Source organism: Lepisma saccharinum, chromosome 2, assembly GCF_977018435.1.
Source record: "Lepisma saccharinum chromosome 2, izLepSacc3.1, whole genome shotgun sequence".
In the NCBI taxonomy this organism is placed as follows: domain Eukaryota; kingdom Metazoa; phylum Arthropoda; class Insecta; order Zygentoma; family Lepismatidae; genus Lepisma; species Lepisma saccharinum.
Window position 1 is genome coordinate 123,186,577 of NC_139230.1, and position 14,419 is coordinate 123,200,995.

At 36.0% G+C, this 14,419-nt stretch overlaps 1 protein-coding gene across 1 annotated transcript in view; it reads right to left on the reverse strand.

Moving 5' to 3' along the window:
* Window positions 1–505: 505 nt before the first annotated feature.
* LOC145983623 (nuclear receptor binding SET domain protein-like) overlaps window positions 506–14,419 on the reverse strand; it is a 282,177-nt gene continuing 268,263 nt past the window's right edge. The window contains exons 11-12 of the mRNA XM_083116686.1: window positions 2,187–2,394; window positions 506–511 (exon numbers count right to left, since the gene is read on the reverse strand). Of these exons, the coding sequence (XP_082972812.1) occupies window positions 506–511; window positions 2,187–2,394 (214 nt within the window). The remainder of the gene's footprint in view (window positions 512–2,186; window positions 2,395–14,419) is intronic.

Below are 14,419 nucleotides of genomic sequence, written 5' to 3' on the forward strand. Positions count from 1 at the left end.
CTTGGAAATCCACCCTTCTTTCGAGGTATGTACATCACTTTGGAATTTAGGTCTACCAAACGAAAGATGAAACATACATTAAACCTTGAAATTCCTGGCACCTGGCTGGAGCTTACCGACTGACCACTGCCAGGATATAAATTTAGTACAACAACTTTCTCTTTTCCTCTTCATCTATTGTTTGCAAGAATTAATGTATCAAAGAATGGGATTTTACATCACAGCATAAACAAAATTCCGGCTCACTTTGAGTCCAAAATCGCCAAAAATTTATGACACATAACAATTTAAGTGTCGCAAAGAAACTGTAAAAGTAACTGCTAAAACATTACTTCTATTGTAAAAAAGTAACTGAGTTACAGTTAGTTACTCACTTTTAAAAGTAACTAGTTACAGTTACATTTTCTCAAAAAAAGTAACTGTTACTTGTAACTAGTTACTTCCAAACACTGACAGATGTGCACTTACTTATTATACTTAAAAATTAATATAAGGAACTTTGAGTTCAGTCCTAAAAACAATAATCAGAGTTTTGAAACAAAAGTTATGGATATGGAAAGGTACCTACACACAGTGCTTAAAGTGGTTTCTGTCAATAGCATATAATGCTGACAACCTTAAAAGATGAGGAATCACCAGACATGGGAGTTTAACAGGAAATAGTGTGAAATAAAATAAAAGTGAGCATTAACTCGGAGAACGGTTGGGTGCAGGATGGAACATGCACAGCCGGCTAATGTCCGGAAATTTGAATCTCACTTAAATAGATCATGTGAAAAGATCTCGGAGTCAGATATAGTGCGATTGTCTTAGAGTACGGAGTCATAGTCTGATTTGATTGATATGCAAAAGTAACCATGACGAGTGGTGCGCCATCAGAGTTTAATTTCAGGGACCGTGCCTGCACAGGTGATCCGGCGGAGATGATCTTCACGTCTAGAAGCAGAGGTATAGGAATACCTATCACATAAGCGAGTAGCTTTAGGTTGGCATAGTCTACATCACGATCTCTAACAACCCAGCAGAGGTTTCATACGTGATGGAGATCGGGCCTTTGTCATTCATTTCCTTCCGCAAAATGTATGAAATATTGTCTTTTCTCCTTTTGGCTCCTTGAAAATTAGGCCTTTCACTCCATTTCAGGAGATGGCAACAATTATGTCAGTTTATTTGCTAACCCTGTCCGTTAACTTTGCCTAAAAATTTTTGCGTGATTGTAAAACCTTATAAACAGACATTTCTATCACAAGTCATTCCCGCATCAAGGCGTGAAAAGTGAATTTGCCTCTATTTTTGTACACAACTTATGAATTCCCCTCCATCGTAGGCATTTAAATACTCATTAACTATGTCTCATGTCATTTAACGGAATAGACCATGCTCTTAATGAAACCTTTCATAATCTCCCCCACGCAGATGAACTAGATGAAATGCTAGATCGCATTACTATTTTAGTGGAACATGCATTGCTATTGGAGCTTCTACCTCCACCTGCAGCCCAGCGATCACACATAGTCGCAGACGAACACTACCTGTCAGTACCGTGGTTCGAACCGCAACCCCCAAGATGATGTTCGCCAGTTTTGTAAACCCCTTCATGCTGGAAGAACTCCAGTTTAATGGTAAAGCTGGAGAGGATGTGATGCAATTTTTTGTCTGCGTGGAGAGCATCGCATGCTTAATGAGTGGGACACAGTCAAAAAGCTGCGGATTGTGCTCCTGATCCTAACATATGGATAATGGCTCCAGATCATTAGCATGCGACTAGTCTTAAGTGAGCAACCATAGAAAGGTACAGCTTGGGTCCATAAGAGACCAAACTGGCTCAGTTTCAGAGTACTTTAAGTGATCTATTCAAATTTGACACCAAAGTTCCCAGTCTAGGCTAGGGTGTTCTTTGTGAGTGTCCCATAATCAACACAACTGTACACATTTCAAGACACAACCAAGACTTTTTGACCAAAAAGTCACCGCAGTGAGACGGTTTTCTGAACTCTCCTCATGTGTTTTTTCTCTCATATTTTTGCAATCGCGAACTTCCACCTATTCATTCTTGCTGTCAGTTTGTGTTTTAACAATCAAATTATTCATTTTAATGTAAAATATTTGTACAATATTCATATGGTCTGATTTATTCAGTAATTTCTATGCTACGGTGTATGTAAGAAAATAATATTAACTCTCACCTTCCTTTTCCTTGCACTATTCTGACCACTACAGCTTGGAACGTTTTCATCCAAAGAGAACTCCTTTTGTGTTATGTAAGCTTGGAAATTACAGGTAAGCTCTGTCATATCTTCAATATCTGTGATGGCAAATACACCAAGCCGAACGTTTCCACTGACTGTCCATTTCTGCAACTCACAATTTGGATCACTAGATGGAACCATAAATCTGTAACAAAACACATATTTATGGTTGAAAAAGAGCAAATTCAAATTTTAACTGATTTTGAGTTATGCAATTACAATTTCGGAATTGTAGCTTTACTGGTGACATCATTCGAACAAGTGTTCTCAGGTTACCAGCCAGGTTAAGTCGTCTTTAGCTTCCAATATTTTTAGCACATACATTGCTCTCATCATCAGGAAATGCAAAAAATAGACAACAGTTTAGGGTTAAATACACAACTATGACGGGGCAGAGTTTGGATGCTGTCTTCCTATTGGCTCGCTATGGATCCTGGTGTTCTTATTGACTGGTGTTATGTTTTCTTGAAGGAGTGGTTTCCGGCCGATTTAGCCTGGCTGATAACCCGAGAACACTTGTTCGAATCACAAATTCACAGATCAGGCATTATAATTACTTGGCACATAAACATTTCTTTTTATAGCATCATGATTACTTGACATGTAGAGAACATTTATTTTTATAAGTATAAAGAAACAGTTACTAATAAATTTGTTAAGCTTCAGACATTCAAGTTTCAATTCAAGAACCGAGCTGCAGTGTTTTTGAAAAGAAAATACAAGTATTATTCATTTGATCAAAACTTGTCTGCAGCATCAGTCACAGATATAAAACGAACAATTATCATGCAGTGTAAAATATTGGATTGTACTATGAGAAGTATAATGAAAACATAAAAAATGTTTTAAAACATTGGTATTGTACAATACAGTCTTGTTTAGATCAGGAGTAAGTGATCACCACACAATGTGATTAAACTTACTAATATGCCTTTATTTCTTTGGCTTTCCAATTTTATGAAATAGGGATTGAACAGATTAATCAGTACTCTATTGGCTATGTATATCAGTAAAATTACGGATAATTTTAATGATCTAATATATCTACAACCAGGATGTAATTTAGAATGAAAGTTTCATTTTGTTATTGTTTTTATGAATATAAATGCACGTTTCATATACCTCGTGGTTTTGTAAAGTAAATGTCTAGCTTCATTGTCAAAGGCAAAACTAATAACAGTCAACTGGTTACATACATTAAATAAAAATCATTCACATGCACCAAGAAATATTTAAAAATTTATATTGGATGAATGGAACATTGCTTATCAGTATTGGTAAATGTTATATTGGTGCTTTATCAGTAAAACCAAAAAATTCATGTCAGTCCACCTCTAATAAAAATAATGTTATGAAAATTAACTGACAGGAGTATGCATTATATAACACTGAAGCTAGTAAGCATTAACATTTCACAATCTATTTTATCTGCCACCCACATACTCTCCAGCACTTATTTATTTCGGATGGGAAAGAGGTTGGTGGATTACATGTAATTAATCTACAGTTTTAAAAGATAAACATAAATATTAACTCAGCTGAAATTTTATTACCTATTTTAGGTTACATTATATGGGATAGGAAAGGGCCTATATAGCAGGCATGCACAAGGAAGAAATTTTGTAATTTGTCATTCTTCTTATCCTATCTCGTTATTATTTTTTATATTTCACTGTTACTCTAAACTTCCACTTGCAAGAACCATGACTGCAGGTTCATATCCTACTTCTCTTTTTTTATATAAAGCAACTTAATCCTTGCACATATGAGTGAGATATTGGTATGCTATATTCAATGCTTGTTTGATGCACACATGGCAATAAATGGCATCTGCTTGGCACCCAAAACCCTAAAATCCCTTACACTTGCTTCTCAGGACTAAACGTTATGAAGGTGAAGAAATTGGAACTTAACAAAATGAAGTGTCATATTTCCTTACATTGTCAGTGTGACTTCTCTTTCATTACAAACATTCACAGTATATCCAAGTACTGTAAAAATTAATGCGGAAGCTATTGTATTGTACAAGCATTTGATTTAGCTAATCAAATATTGAAACAGGAACATGCTGTTGATAACAATGTCCATAAGTTTACATATGAGGCAAGTCCAGAAAGTAAGTTCTGATGGTGTTTGAATGCAGCGCTAGTGGATGGAGCATGACACGCATGCGCAGCAGATATGAAGAGGTGGCATGTGGCTGTAATCTGGTGCAGTCACAGTACTGTGAAGGGAGTCGATTCAGAACAGTGCTAGGATAAAGGTGGCAGTTCTCACAAATCTCTGACCAACAGCAAGGTAATCAGATTTTTGCATGCTGAGAAGCAGATGATGTCGGAGATAAAGCGGCAATTGTGAGAGGTGTAAGGACTGGATGTCATAAGTGACAGCATGATCAGACGATGGTGCAGACAATTCACGGGAGGCCAATCCAATGTACACAACCCCATACAGCTGAGCAAACGTAGGCTCTTTTGCATCACATCAAGTGGGAGTGCAGACCTCATCTGTACAGACTTTCAAAAGGACTCTATTTTATTTGTTCATATGGCATCATTGTGTAAATAAAAGAAATCATTGATTAACGCAATAAAATTATAACTTGAGGAGAGATAGATCTCTTCAGCTGAAGAGATCTTTGGCAGGACATTTGCTTTGACAGTGACACTGCTGTAAAGACAGTTCAACTTTTTGAAAGCAGACACATGACATGGAAAATTTAGTGCCATGCTAAAACAAATTCCTGAACAATGGTGATGAATATGTGAAAAGTAAGTTATGGGTCTCTGAAACTAATACAATAAATGTCAATTACTACCAATGTTCTTGTTTTAATTTATAGCTAATTGGAACTTCCTTTCTGGATGCTCCTCATATAAAGCTCCATTTGATTAAATTCAATAACAATAGGTGAAAAGTGAAAATTCACTACAGCTAGCAGAGGAACATCGATTACTGAGCAAAATGATTTATTTTTAGTATTGAAATATTAAAGTAATTATTAGTAGATTAAAAATTTACCTATTTATTATTGCATTATTCCATAACATTGGGCACTAACTTCGCTCAGTTGTAGATTAATAATCACCTCTCATGAGGATGGGGAGAGGAGGGTGACTTGCAATGTGAGTGTAGCAGAAAACTGAGGTTGTCAAATTTTCATAACATTCACCCCTGCAGATTTCTGTTTCACACTGTTATGATATTATTCACTAAAAATTTCCCGACTTGGATTCTTGATTTCGAATAACATGTTTGCGTCATTGTAAATCCAGGGGGAAATCTTTGTGTGCAATGCTAGATTAAATAAGGTAAAGTGAGCTAAAAGAGTAATTCAATTGAAGCAGGATCTTTGCAGTGGCACAACAGTCTAAAGTTTGATGCCCACTGAGACAAGGAAAAAAGCGGAAACAAAATTCAACCGACCCATTTCCTGCATCTCAGTGAGCAATAACTTTTAAGATAACCTGCAAACTTCTGGCAAGAAAATTCCCACTTAGCTTTGGTGTGTTTCCCAGTAGTTGGTGTTACACCATTTGATTTCAATAGAAACAGACAATAGAAGTTCTGTTGCTGCATTTCTGAAAAGTGTGTCTGACAAAATATCATACCATATCAGACAAAAAAAAATTGGATGCATGAGAATGCCAGAATTGAATTTTTTGACAGATGTTGTAGTGAAACATTTACAAATCAACGTTAGTTGAATGGAGATATCCAACAAAAATTGCATACATCAATGGAGCCTATAGACTTGTTCACGCCAGTTCGGTACATACCGGAAATACGTTCTACTTCCTTCTCGGTGCAAAGATGTTGCCATGTTTAAAGTGTAACAAATTAAAAACAGCAAGTGCTTTTGCTATGCACTTTGTTCTCACTGTCCCTCCACCTGACACCAACAGATACTTCTTTTTGTTTCAGTGTTTGAAGGGATGCGAGGTGCTTGTAAAAGCACATGCAAAAATTAGGTGGTTTTTTTTTCTATTGGATTTCAATGTGTAAATCGTTTCGTTTCATGTATTAAATGGGCTAAATGCAGAGGTAGCAATCATATCTTGGAAATTTAAACAAACATGAATGCACATTGGAACCAGACCTGTATCCAGCTTTGGGTCTGAAAATGACAAAAATTGAAACAAACAAACAGTCAGTTACTGACAAAGGCCGCCGCATGACTTACAGCTTTGCACTCATTGTTTACTTACAATTCTCAGAAGTATTCGAATATTCTTTCCGCAAATTAACAATGTTTTTCCTTTGATTCCGTCACATCTATACTACTGAATACATCTATACTACGATATTTCGATGTTTAGAATTAATATATGCTTTTGGTAAATGCACAATCTCATAGATTAATTAAATGATACATAGCTTATTAGTAGGGACATTGAATTTTCGCGATGCGCGAAATCGCGTAATGTGAAAAAAAGATGCAATTTTGAACATTCTGCACGTAACTACACCCCCAATGATGAAATATGCATGAGTTTTATTCGCGTAGTAATGCGAAATGTGTGCTTTTCCATGAAATGAACGCTTTTTCGCGAAATAACCGTGAAATATCATTGCATTAAGTAGAAAACACGCAAAAACCGGCAATCGAGGTTGTGCGCGCAAACTGTCGATTTGTAACAATACGTTTGCCTAAAGTTTCCTACCACTTGCAGCTGAAGAACGTTTTATCTTCGATCACATCAGGAAGACGCTGCAAATTGGGATTTCCCATGCACATAATCTCAGTTCGAAAACTTCGCTTCTTCCCCCGAATTTCTCCTCAAATTCCAGTTTCATTTAACTTGCGATAAGATTAGTCTGTTTCCGCACATCAAGGAAAACAATGGTGTCATTGGTGTTCAGTAATGAATGAATTTTGTTTATCATCATGTGATTTTCAACATGTGTTTGTGTATGTGCAGTAGTGATTATTTTATTTGTTGGACAGCAAGGATATCCTTTAAATACATACAATGAATAAATCACTTGAGATATGCAATTTAGAAATGAAGTGATTTTGTGTTGATCTTCTCTTTTTGGTTGGACAGCTAATTACTTGTGTATGTGTACAGTATATAAAAATTAAATAGTTTATAAATTTATAGCTCTTTTGTATGTTGTTTTCTCTCATAATGAGAAAGTGTGTGCCAATTTTTTTTTCACCGCTGGTATATACCGCTGATCTAACATTTTATTTACCGCTCTCCTCAGTTTTTATTTACCATAAATTTGTCTCCCTACTTATTAGCAATGATTTTCTAATGAAAAAGCGTGGCTTAAAGTGAGTTAACCAAAGAATCAAGCCATTTTCACATCACGACTGCTATTAAAAAAAAACTCGGTACAAGAATTAAAAAGAAAGGACAGTGTAGTTATTAACCATGTTGTCTTGTAATTAAGTAGAGGGTTTGATTCCCCATGGAGTCATATTGACAATGGATTCCATTCTAGTCTAGTCACGATTAGCTTATCTGAGAATAAAGTGAACTTTAAACAAACTTGTTCAATCAAATCGAGAAAACGGAACAAACGTTCATTTTTTTGTATGTTTCTTCATCTAATGAATGAAAAGTAAAAAAAAAGGTAAAGTGGTCCCCTGTGCATAGCACCACGCCATGAAGGTGTATAGGGGGTGTGGGGGTAAATTAAAATTTTACAAATTTTAAAGACAACCAACGCTCAATTTCCAACTTAGTGCTTGATTTTGTTGGGATTTTCTCTCTTCTGACTGAATGATAAGGAGTGTTGTCTCAACAATGACTGAAGCAGGTGGCAAATTTGGATGTAAATTCTCTTGAAAATACTTTTCATATGTTTCCGCATTTAATTCGCCATGCTTTATTTATGCTTGTTCTTGTAGCACTCCGGAGATATACAGGCCATTGTTCCCCTGGCTCACTTCATGCACAGCGATAATAATTAATGAAAATAAAAACAACATAACAAAGAAACAACCATGCAGCACGAATAAATCAAGAAACTAACAAAAACACAAAACAACACCGCGATAACAATCACAAGCCGAAAGATTTCAGAGCACACTTTTCACACACGGAACATCAATCCATTAAAATCCACAGAACGGAAAAGGCATTGCAATGCTGTTGAGACCTCTACCATCCAGCAGATGACAGAGAATCAGAGCTTTCGCTCAGCAAGGGCATAAGAGGGCCAGCGGGGGAAAATCTGAGAGATCTGACATCGTTGTTTCCTTGCACCCCCTCAACCCTCCATTGCACTACCCCTGCGCTCACCTACGAACTGATGTGAAGTGTTTCCAGTATGTACCGAACTGGGCTGAACAGGACCTTAAATGTTTGTCTGACAAAATGTCGTACCACGACATACTATGAAATATTAGGTTGCATAAATGCCTTCATTTGTTTCCATGTTTCCTCAGAATGCCTGACACAATGTCCTACTACAGTGTCAGACATCTGTTAAAAGGTGCTCCTCCCCCTTTTTTATCAACAGCTCCGCCCTATTTTAGCTCCCATACAGACAAGAAAGAAAATATAAATCAATACATTTTACATGCAATATTTAGAGGTTCATCAAAAATGTCTGCCCCTCTGGAAATTTCTCCTTCACCACCTCCCCACATTGCACCACTTGCTACTGGCACCATTGTTGTGTCAGATTTATAACAGGGACCTAAAAGTTGACATCAAGGGCTGGCAAGAAGATTTCTCGTTAAAGTGCATGCAACACTTCTTAATGACCTCCTTCAAATCAACAGCCTGGCACGTTCATTGCATTGTATCGCACCTACAGTTCAACAAAGAAACATTTGTTAATCAAGACAAATTTCCCTGACTTCTTTTGACTCTGAAATTCCCTGACTTTTCCTGGGTTTCCAGGTTTTCCAGGTCTGTAGCAACCCTGAAAATTGTTAATTTATAGCTACAAATGTGGGAAAGTATTATAATGGTAGTTATATTTAATCAACAGTGTTAAGTTTCATATTTCATTGCACAGAAACTGTGAGAAAAATTATTACAATAGAATAGTTACTTTGTTATCAAAAATGAAGTCTGCATGTCCCACCTGTGGCAATGGAATGCCCCATGTACTTTCCTTCTACTAGATATAAATAACTGTAGTCACATAGAAATTTGTTTGATTTTCAATTGGGCATGTGTGTTTAAGGCTGCTTTTAAGTTACCATACTTTAGATGCAACGTCAAAAAAGTATTGCACTTGAGGAACAAGTTATATGATTCTCTGAATCATATCAATCATTTGAAACTGTTTTAATTTTTTATCAAATATTTCTTTCTTACCTTTCATATTTATTATATTTGTGAATTTAATGAAAGCAAATTCTTTTATTGTTGACACTTAATTGCAAATATGTGTTTTTCTTGGTTCAAAATTATAACTATTTTAATCCATAAGAGCTAAATTTCAGTGAAATTTATTAAAAACATAAGCCTTATGGACATTTGAAATCATCCTTTACAAATATGTGAAGTTAAAGAAAATATAACAGAAAATTACAAGGGCCATAATTATTGTCTTTAAGATAGAGAAATCAACATTATATTTAAATTGTTTATTGAATCACAGAAATCTAATATTACCATTGTACGCAATTTGGATAGCCTACGTAACACAACTATGTTATCAAGAGAGGCATTTGTGAATTGCATTCTGCTTGGCATGCTGAGGTAATAAATGGAGCCTCAATCTCTCTGTGTGTGTAGGTAGATAAAGTGTGAAGCTGAAGAACCCTTCATACTACAAAATCACAAAAATTGATATCCATATAGAGATAAGGAAGTTATTTTCAATCACAACCATTCAGAACTTATATTTAGAAATACTTATATAATAAATAAATATACTTTTCTAATGGTGTTCATTTCAGTCACAGACAAAACAAAAAAAATTACAGAAAAATGAAACCTTGTTAAAACATGTAGCTCACATTATTGTTTATTGAATAAAATGTCTATAATTACATTCATTTTTATATTACAAATTGTTATGGTTGCTATAAGAATTCTAATGTCGAAAATATTATTGAACTGACATCATAAGTCAGCTTGAATAAAGTGGTATATGATCACTCAATTTGTGTATCATTGGTAGCTACAGCAATGCCTTGAACAACCTCAAACAAGTCGCATGTAGCAACACAGAAAAATAATAATTAGGATGAAATATCATGTTTGTATGATAGTAAATCACATTTGTTCTAAATAGTTTAGAAATTTATTTTAATTTGAAATTCAGATTTCTTTTTTAAACATAAACTTTCAATATTTCGAAACTTGCATTTTTTCACTTATGATGTGAAAAAAATGACAGGAAACATCAAGTTTCCCATTGCTAGAATCAATTATATTTTCTCTAATTTTGCCAGGTGTAAATACTTTAAGGTAATTAACCTTCAAATGTTCAAATGGCTTACAGACAGTTAGAGCTTTCTGAAGATGCCAAATGCATCACTGCAGTTAATACAACTTGGGGATTATTTAAAGCTCACAGGATACCTTTTCGCACAAACACAAGTGGAGATCTGTTTCAAATGGTCCTAGCAAAGATCCTAGATGATATTCCCAGAGTTTCCTTCTACTTTGATTATGTCATCATCAGGAGTGAAACATTGCAAGAGTGTTTCACATGTCCTGAGTCATCTGGCCAAACACAAGGCGAAAGCGAGCGCCAACAAAAGCCAATTCCTAACCTCATCTATCGAGTATCTAGAATACAAGATTGACGGCATTGGCATACAGCCATCTGATAAGAATCTGGAGGCTGTCCTCAATTCTCTGCCACCTCAAGACAAATCACAACTATGTTCTTTCATTGGAATGATCAACTTAAATCAAAAGTTCATACCCAACCTAGCTTCCAAACTTCACTTTATGCTTTCTTTACTCAAGAAAAACATTACTTGGAACTGGGACTGCAACTGTCAATGTGAGTTCAAGAGCATCATGGCGGAACTTCGACAAGTAAATCCCATTGTGCCTTTCGACCCAACAAAGCCAGTTGTACTTATCACCAATAGGCCTCCTTTCGGCTGTAGCATGCAATTGTGTCATAGGGTCGACAGCAGTCTACAGACCATCTCCTGCTCATCCACCACCTTTAGTGAGATGGAGCGGAGATACTCCCAGGTAGGGAGAGAAGCATTAGCCATAGTTCACAGAATCAAACGATTTCGCAAATTTCTATTCGGATCCAAGATCGAGATTATTACAGACACGTACTGTAAAGTTTATATTTTCTTCTGATTGAGCCATTTCAAAACATTCATCAAATAGGTTGATGAGATGAGCTCTAGTTTTATCATCTTACCAATGTAGTATAATCCATTTCAGCAAAGTAGAAGTAGCTGACATGTTAAGCAGATTGCCTACACAAACATTACCAGTTGGAAAAGAACTTCATGCATATTTTGGGTTCATTGAAGATGCTGTAGTTCCTTCATCACGAGTCTCAATACACAATGCCACTTCAGAAGACCCACTGCTTTCATTGGTAGTCTCCCATGTAGTAAATGGTTGGCCATGTTGCCAAACTAACTGCTAGCGGAAGGGAAAGACAGAAAATTCGCTGTGTGCAACATTCAACAATTTTTTTATAATGCATACACAGTGTATACGAGTACAGTGAAATAATAGAGTGAATATTTCTGCATGGGATTACAATATATCACTAAAGTATATAAGAACTAAAACTAATCCAGACTCACAATGTTCGAGAATACCCACAACAATGAAGGGTTATTGCATGAGACAAACTTGAACACCCATTGTTTTGTCATTCACAACAACTCAGCTGTCAACATGGTGGCAACGAAAATAACAAGATGGAATGAAAATGAAAGGGTCATTGTGTGTGTGTTGAAACTTGTTGTTTCTCAATGTTTCTCCAACTTTCTTCTAGAAATGATAGATAGCTCTGCTGTAGGCGATGGACATTTATGGGACATGGACAGACAGGTTCAAAATGCCTTGCCCCATCTTATGATGAACTATAAAGTGGCGAGTTTTATGAAAGCTTCTTGCACACAAGAAAAATACAGATCACGGCATTTGACTTGTGCACTACACTTTCCAAACTGTACAAAGTTGCACTCTTGCCATTCGTTGGTTGCCACAGACAGGCCCCAACTGATATCGCTTCTAAAACCATACGTCGCATAACAAAACTTAACACACAACACTATAACTAAACCCCTATCACATCATTTTGTTTCTGCTATTACCTTATGAAGGCTATGATACCACTCAAATTGCAAAACTCTTTAAACAGAATTTCATGGAATGGCATGCTATGGGTGCCACAGCAGCTAATAATTCTATTTACCTCATGTTTGCAAGAATACATGGATAGAAGTGGGCATGGTTTGGTGTGAAGTATATCAGAAGGCAATGGATTAGTGATAGTTTCTTTTCTTGCATCACTAGAAAAGCAGAAAAGGAAGAAATCTAGCCAAGTATAACTGTGTAGAGGGATATGTTTACTTTGTTTCAATTGTTGTTTTAATCCATTTTATACACAATTGGCTAATCAGAACTGGTCCTACAGTTTAAAGTGTAGAACCACTGTGCAATGTAACTCCACCAGGGTATCGAACCCAAGACCCCTTGATTTCAAGGCGACAACGTTACCACTATGTCATCAGGGAGGCCCCATATTTACTTAGTTCCTCAGCAAAAAGTAACTATATCTTCATTTATTCGAATTGTTGTTATAACCCTTAACAGGCATCATGCCACATTGTAACGCCAAGGACATAGCTTGGTGCCTTGGCCCACCAAATTGAATTTATTAATTCCATGAGTTATTGAAACATTAGCAAACTTTTTCACACATTATTATCACATGTTTTGGACCTCCTTTATGGAATTATGATAACATTAATCCACTATTTCTGTTATTGCCATTTTTATTACTCAGTTCATCTAATGCTACAAAAATCTGTCACATATTCATAAACAGCTCTATAAATTCATTTTCATATGACTGTAAGATAAAAAAGCATTTTTTTGTTCAATTATCACAGAACATATATGCAGTTACCCAAAGAAAAGAAAATCACATAAAAAATTCACACACAATAAAATTCTGCACAATGCCGAAATGAGGGAAAAAAGCACATTGATTGTAGCTGTAGTCAGTGGAAATAAGTGCTTCATTATCACTTTTATCAGTCTCCATATCTGATAATTCACTTTCACTTCCAACTTCTTCAAGTGTGGCAAGCCAGGGGTCCCTGATTCGAATCCCGGCTTGGGCATGGGTGTTTGTGAGTGTCCATTCATCAATTTCATCATATCATCACTCCTCCCCATCTTCGCAAATTAGCGAAAAGTAGCACAAAAAGCAAAGTAAAATGAAGCAAATAAATCAATCAATCAATCAAATCAAGTGGCAAGGATATTTCCAATAAAAGATGGATAGTCTTGCACAAGGTTCCATACCAAGCAAAGGGCATCATGTTGGTCCATGGACCGATGCATGTCTATTGTTCTAAAACTAAAAATCAGCGAGGGTCACATAATATACCAAAATATGAAGCTACTGAAAAGGAGAGAAAAGTGCTTGTTATTGCTTCCAAGAATGAGAGTGTTGTTCTATGCTGCAGATCCCAGAGACCATGCCACATCTGTTAAGGGTTAAGTCCACTTTATGTACAGAAAGGCTAACTGGGACAGGACCCACAGTTTAATATGGGATCTGAGCCACTACGTGCCCCCACCGAGTGTTGAACCCAGGACCTATTTATTACAAGACGAGGACTTTACCACAATGCTAGAGGGGAGGCCCTATAAATACCTTCGTTTTTAGCTCTTTCTCAGTTGGTTGTTGGTCACAGTTACCATTGATATTTTTTATTCAATTATGTCTTCATGTTAGTCTGTAGTCTTCATATTATTCCTCATGAAAATATGTTGAGATATAAAAATAAATAACCCTCCAAAATTATATTTATGTAAAGTTGTAAACACTAATATGGGTAGCATCCAAACTACAATCTGAGATATCAAATCTGAATTGATAGGTCACTAGGCACCTTCTCATTCTCAAGAAAACTATTTAAAATAAGTCACAGATGGTGACACTGCTATCAAAATATATCGAATTATGAGTCTCATGATAACAACTAATGGAATCTATTATGCAGTAAGAACAACAGATAAGGGCTTCTT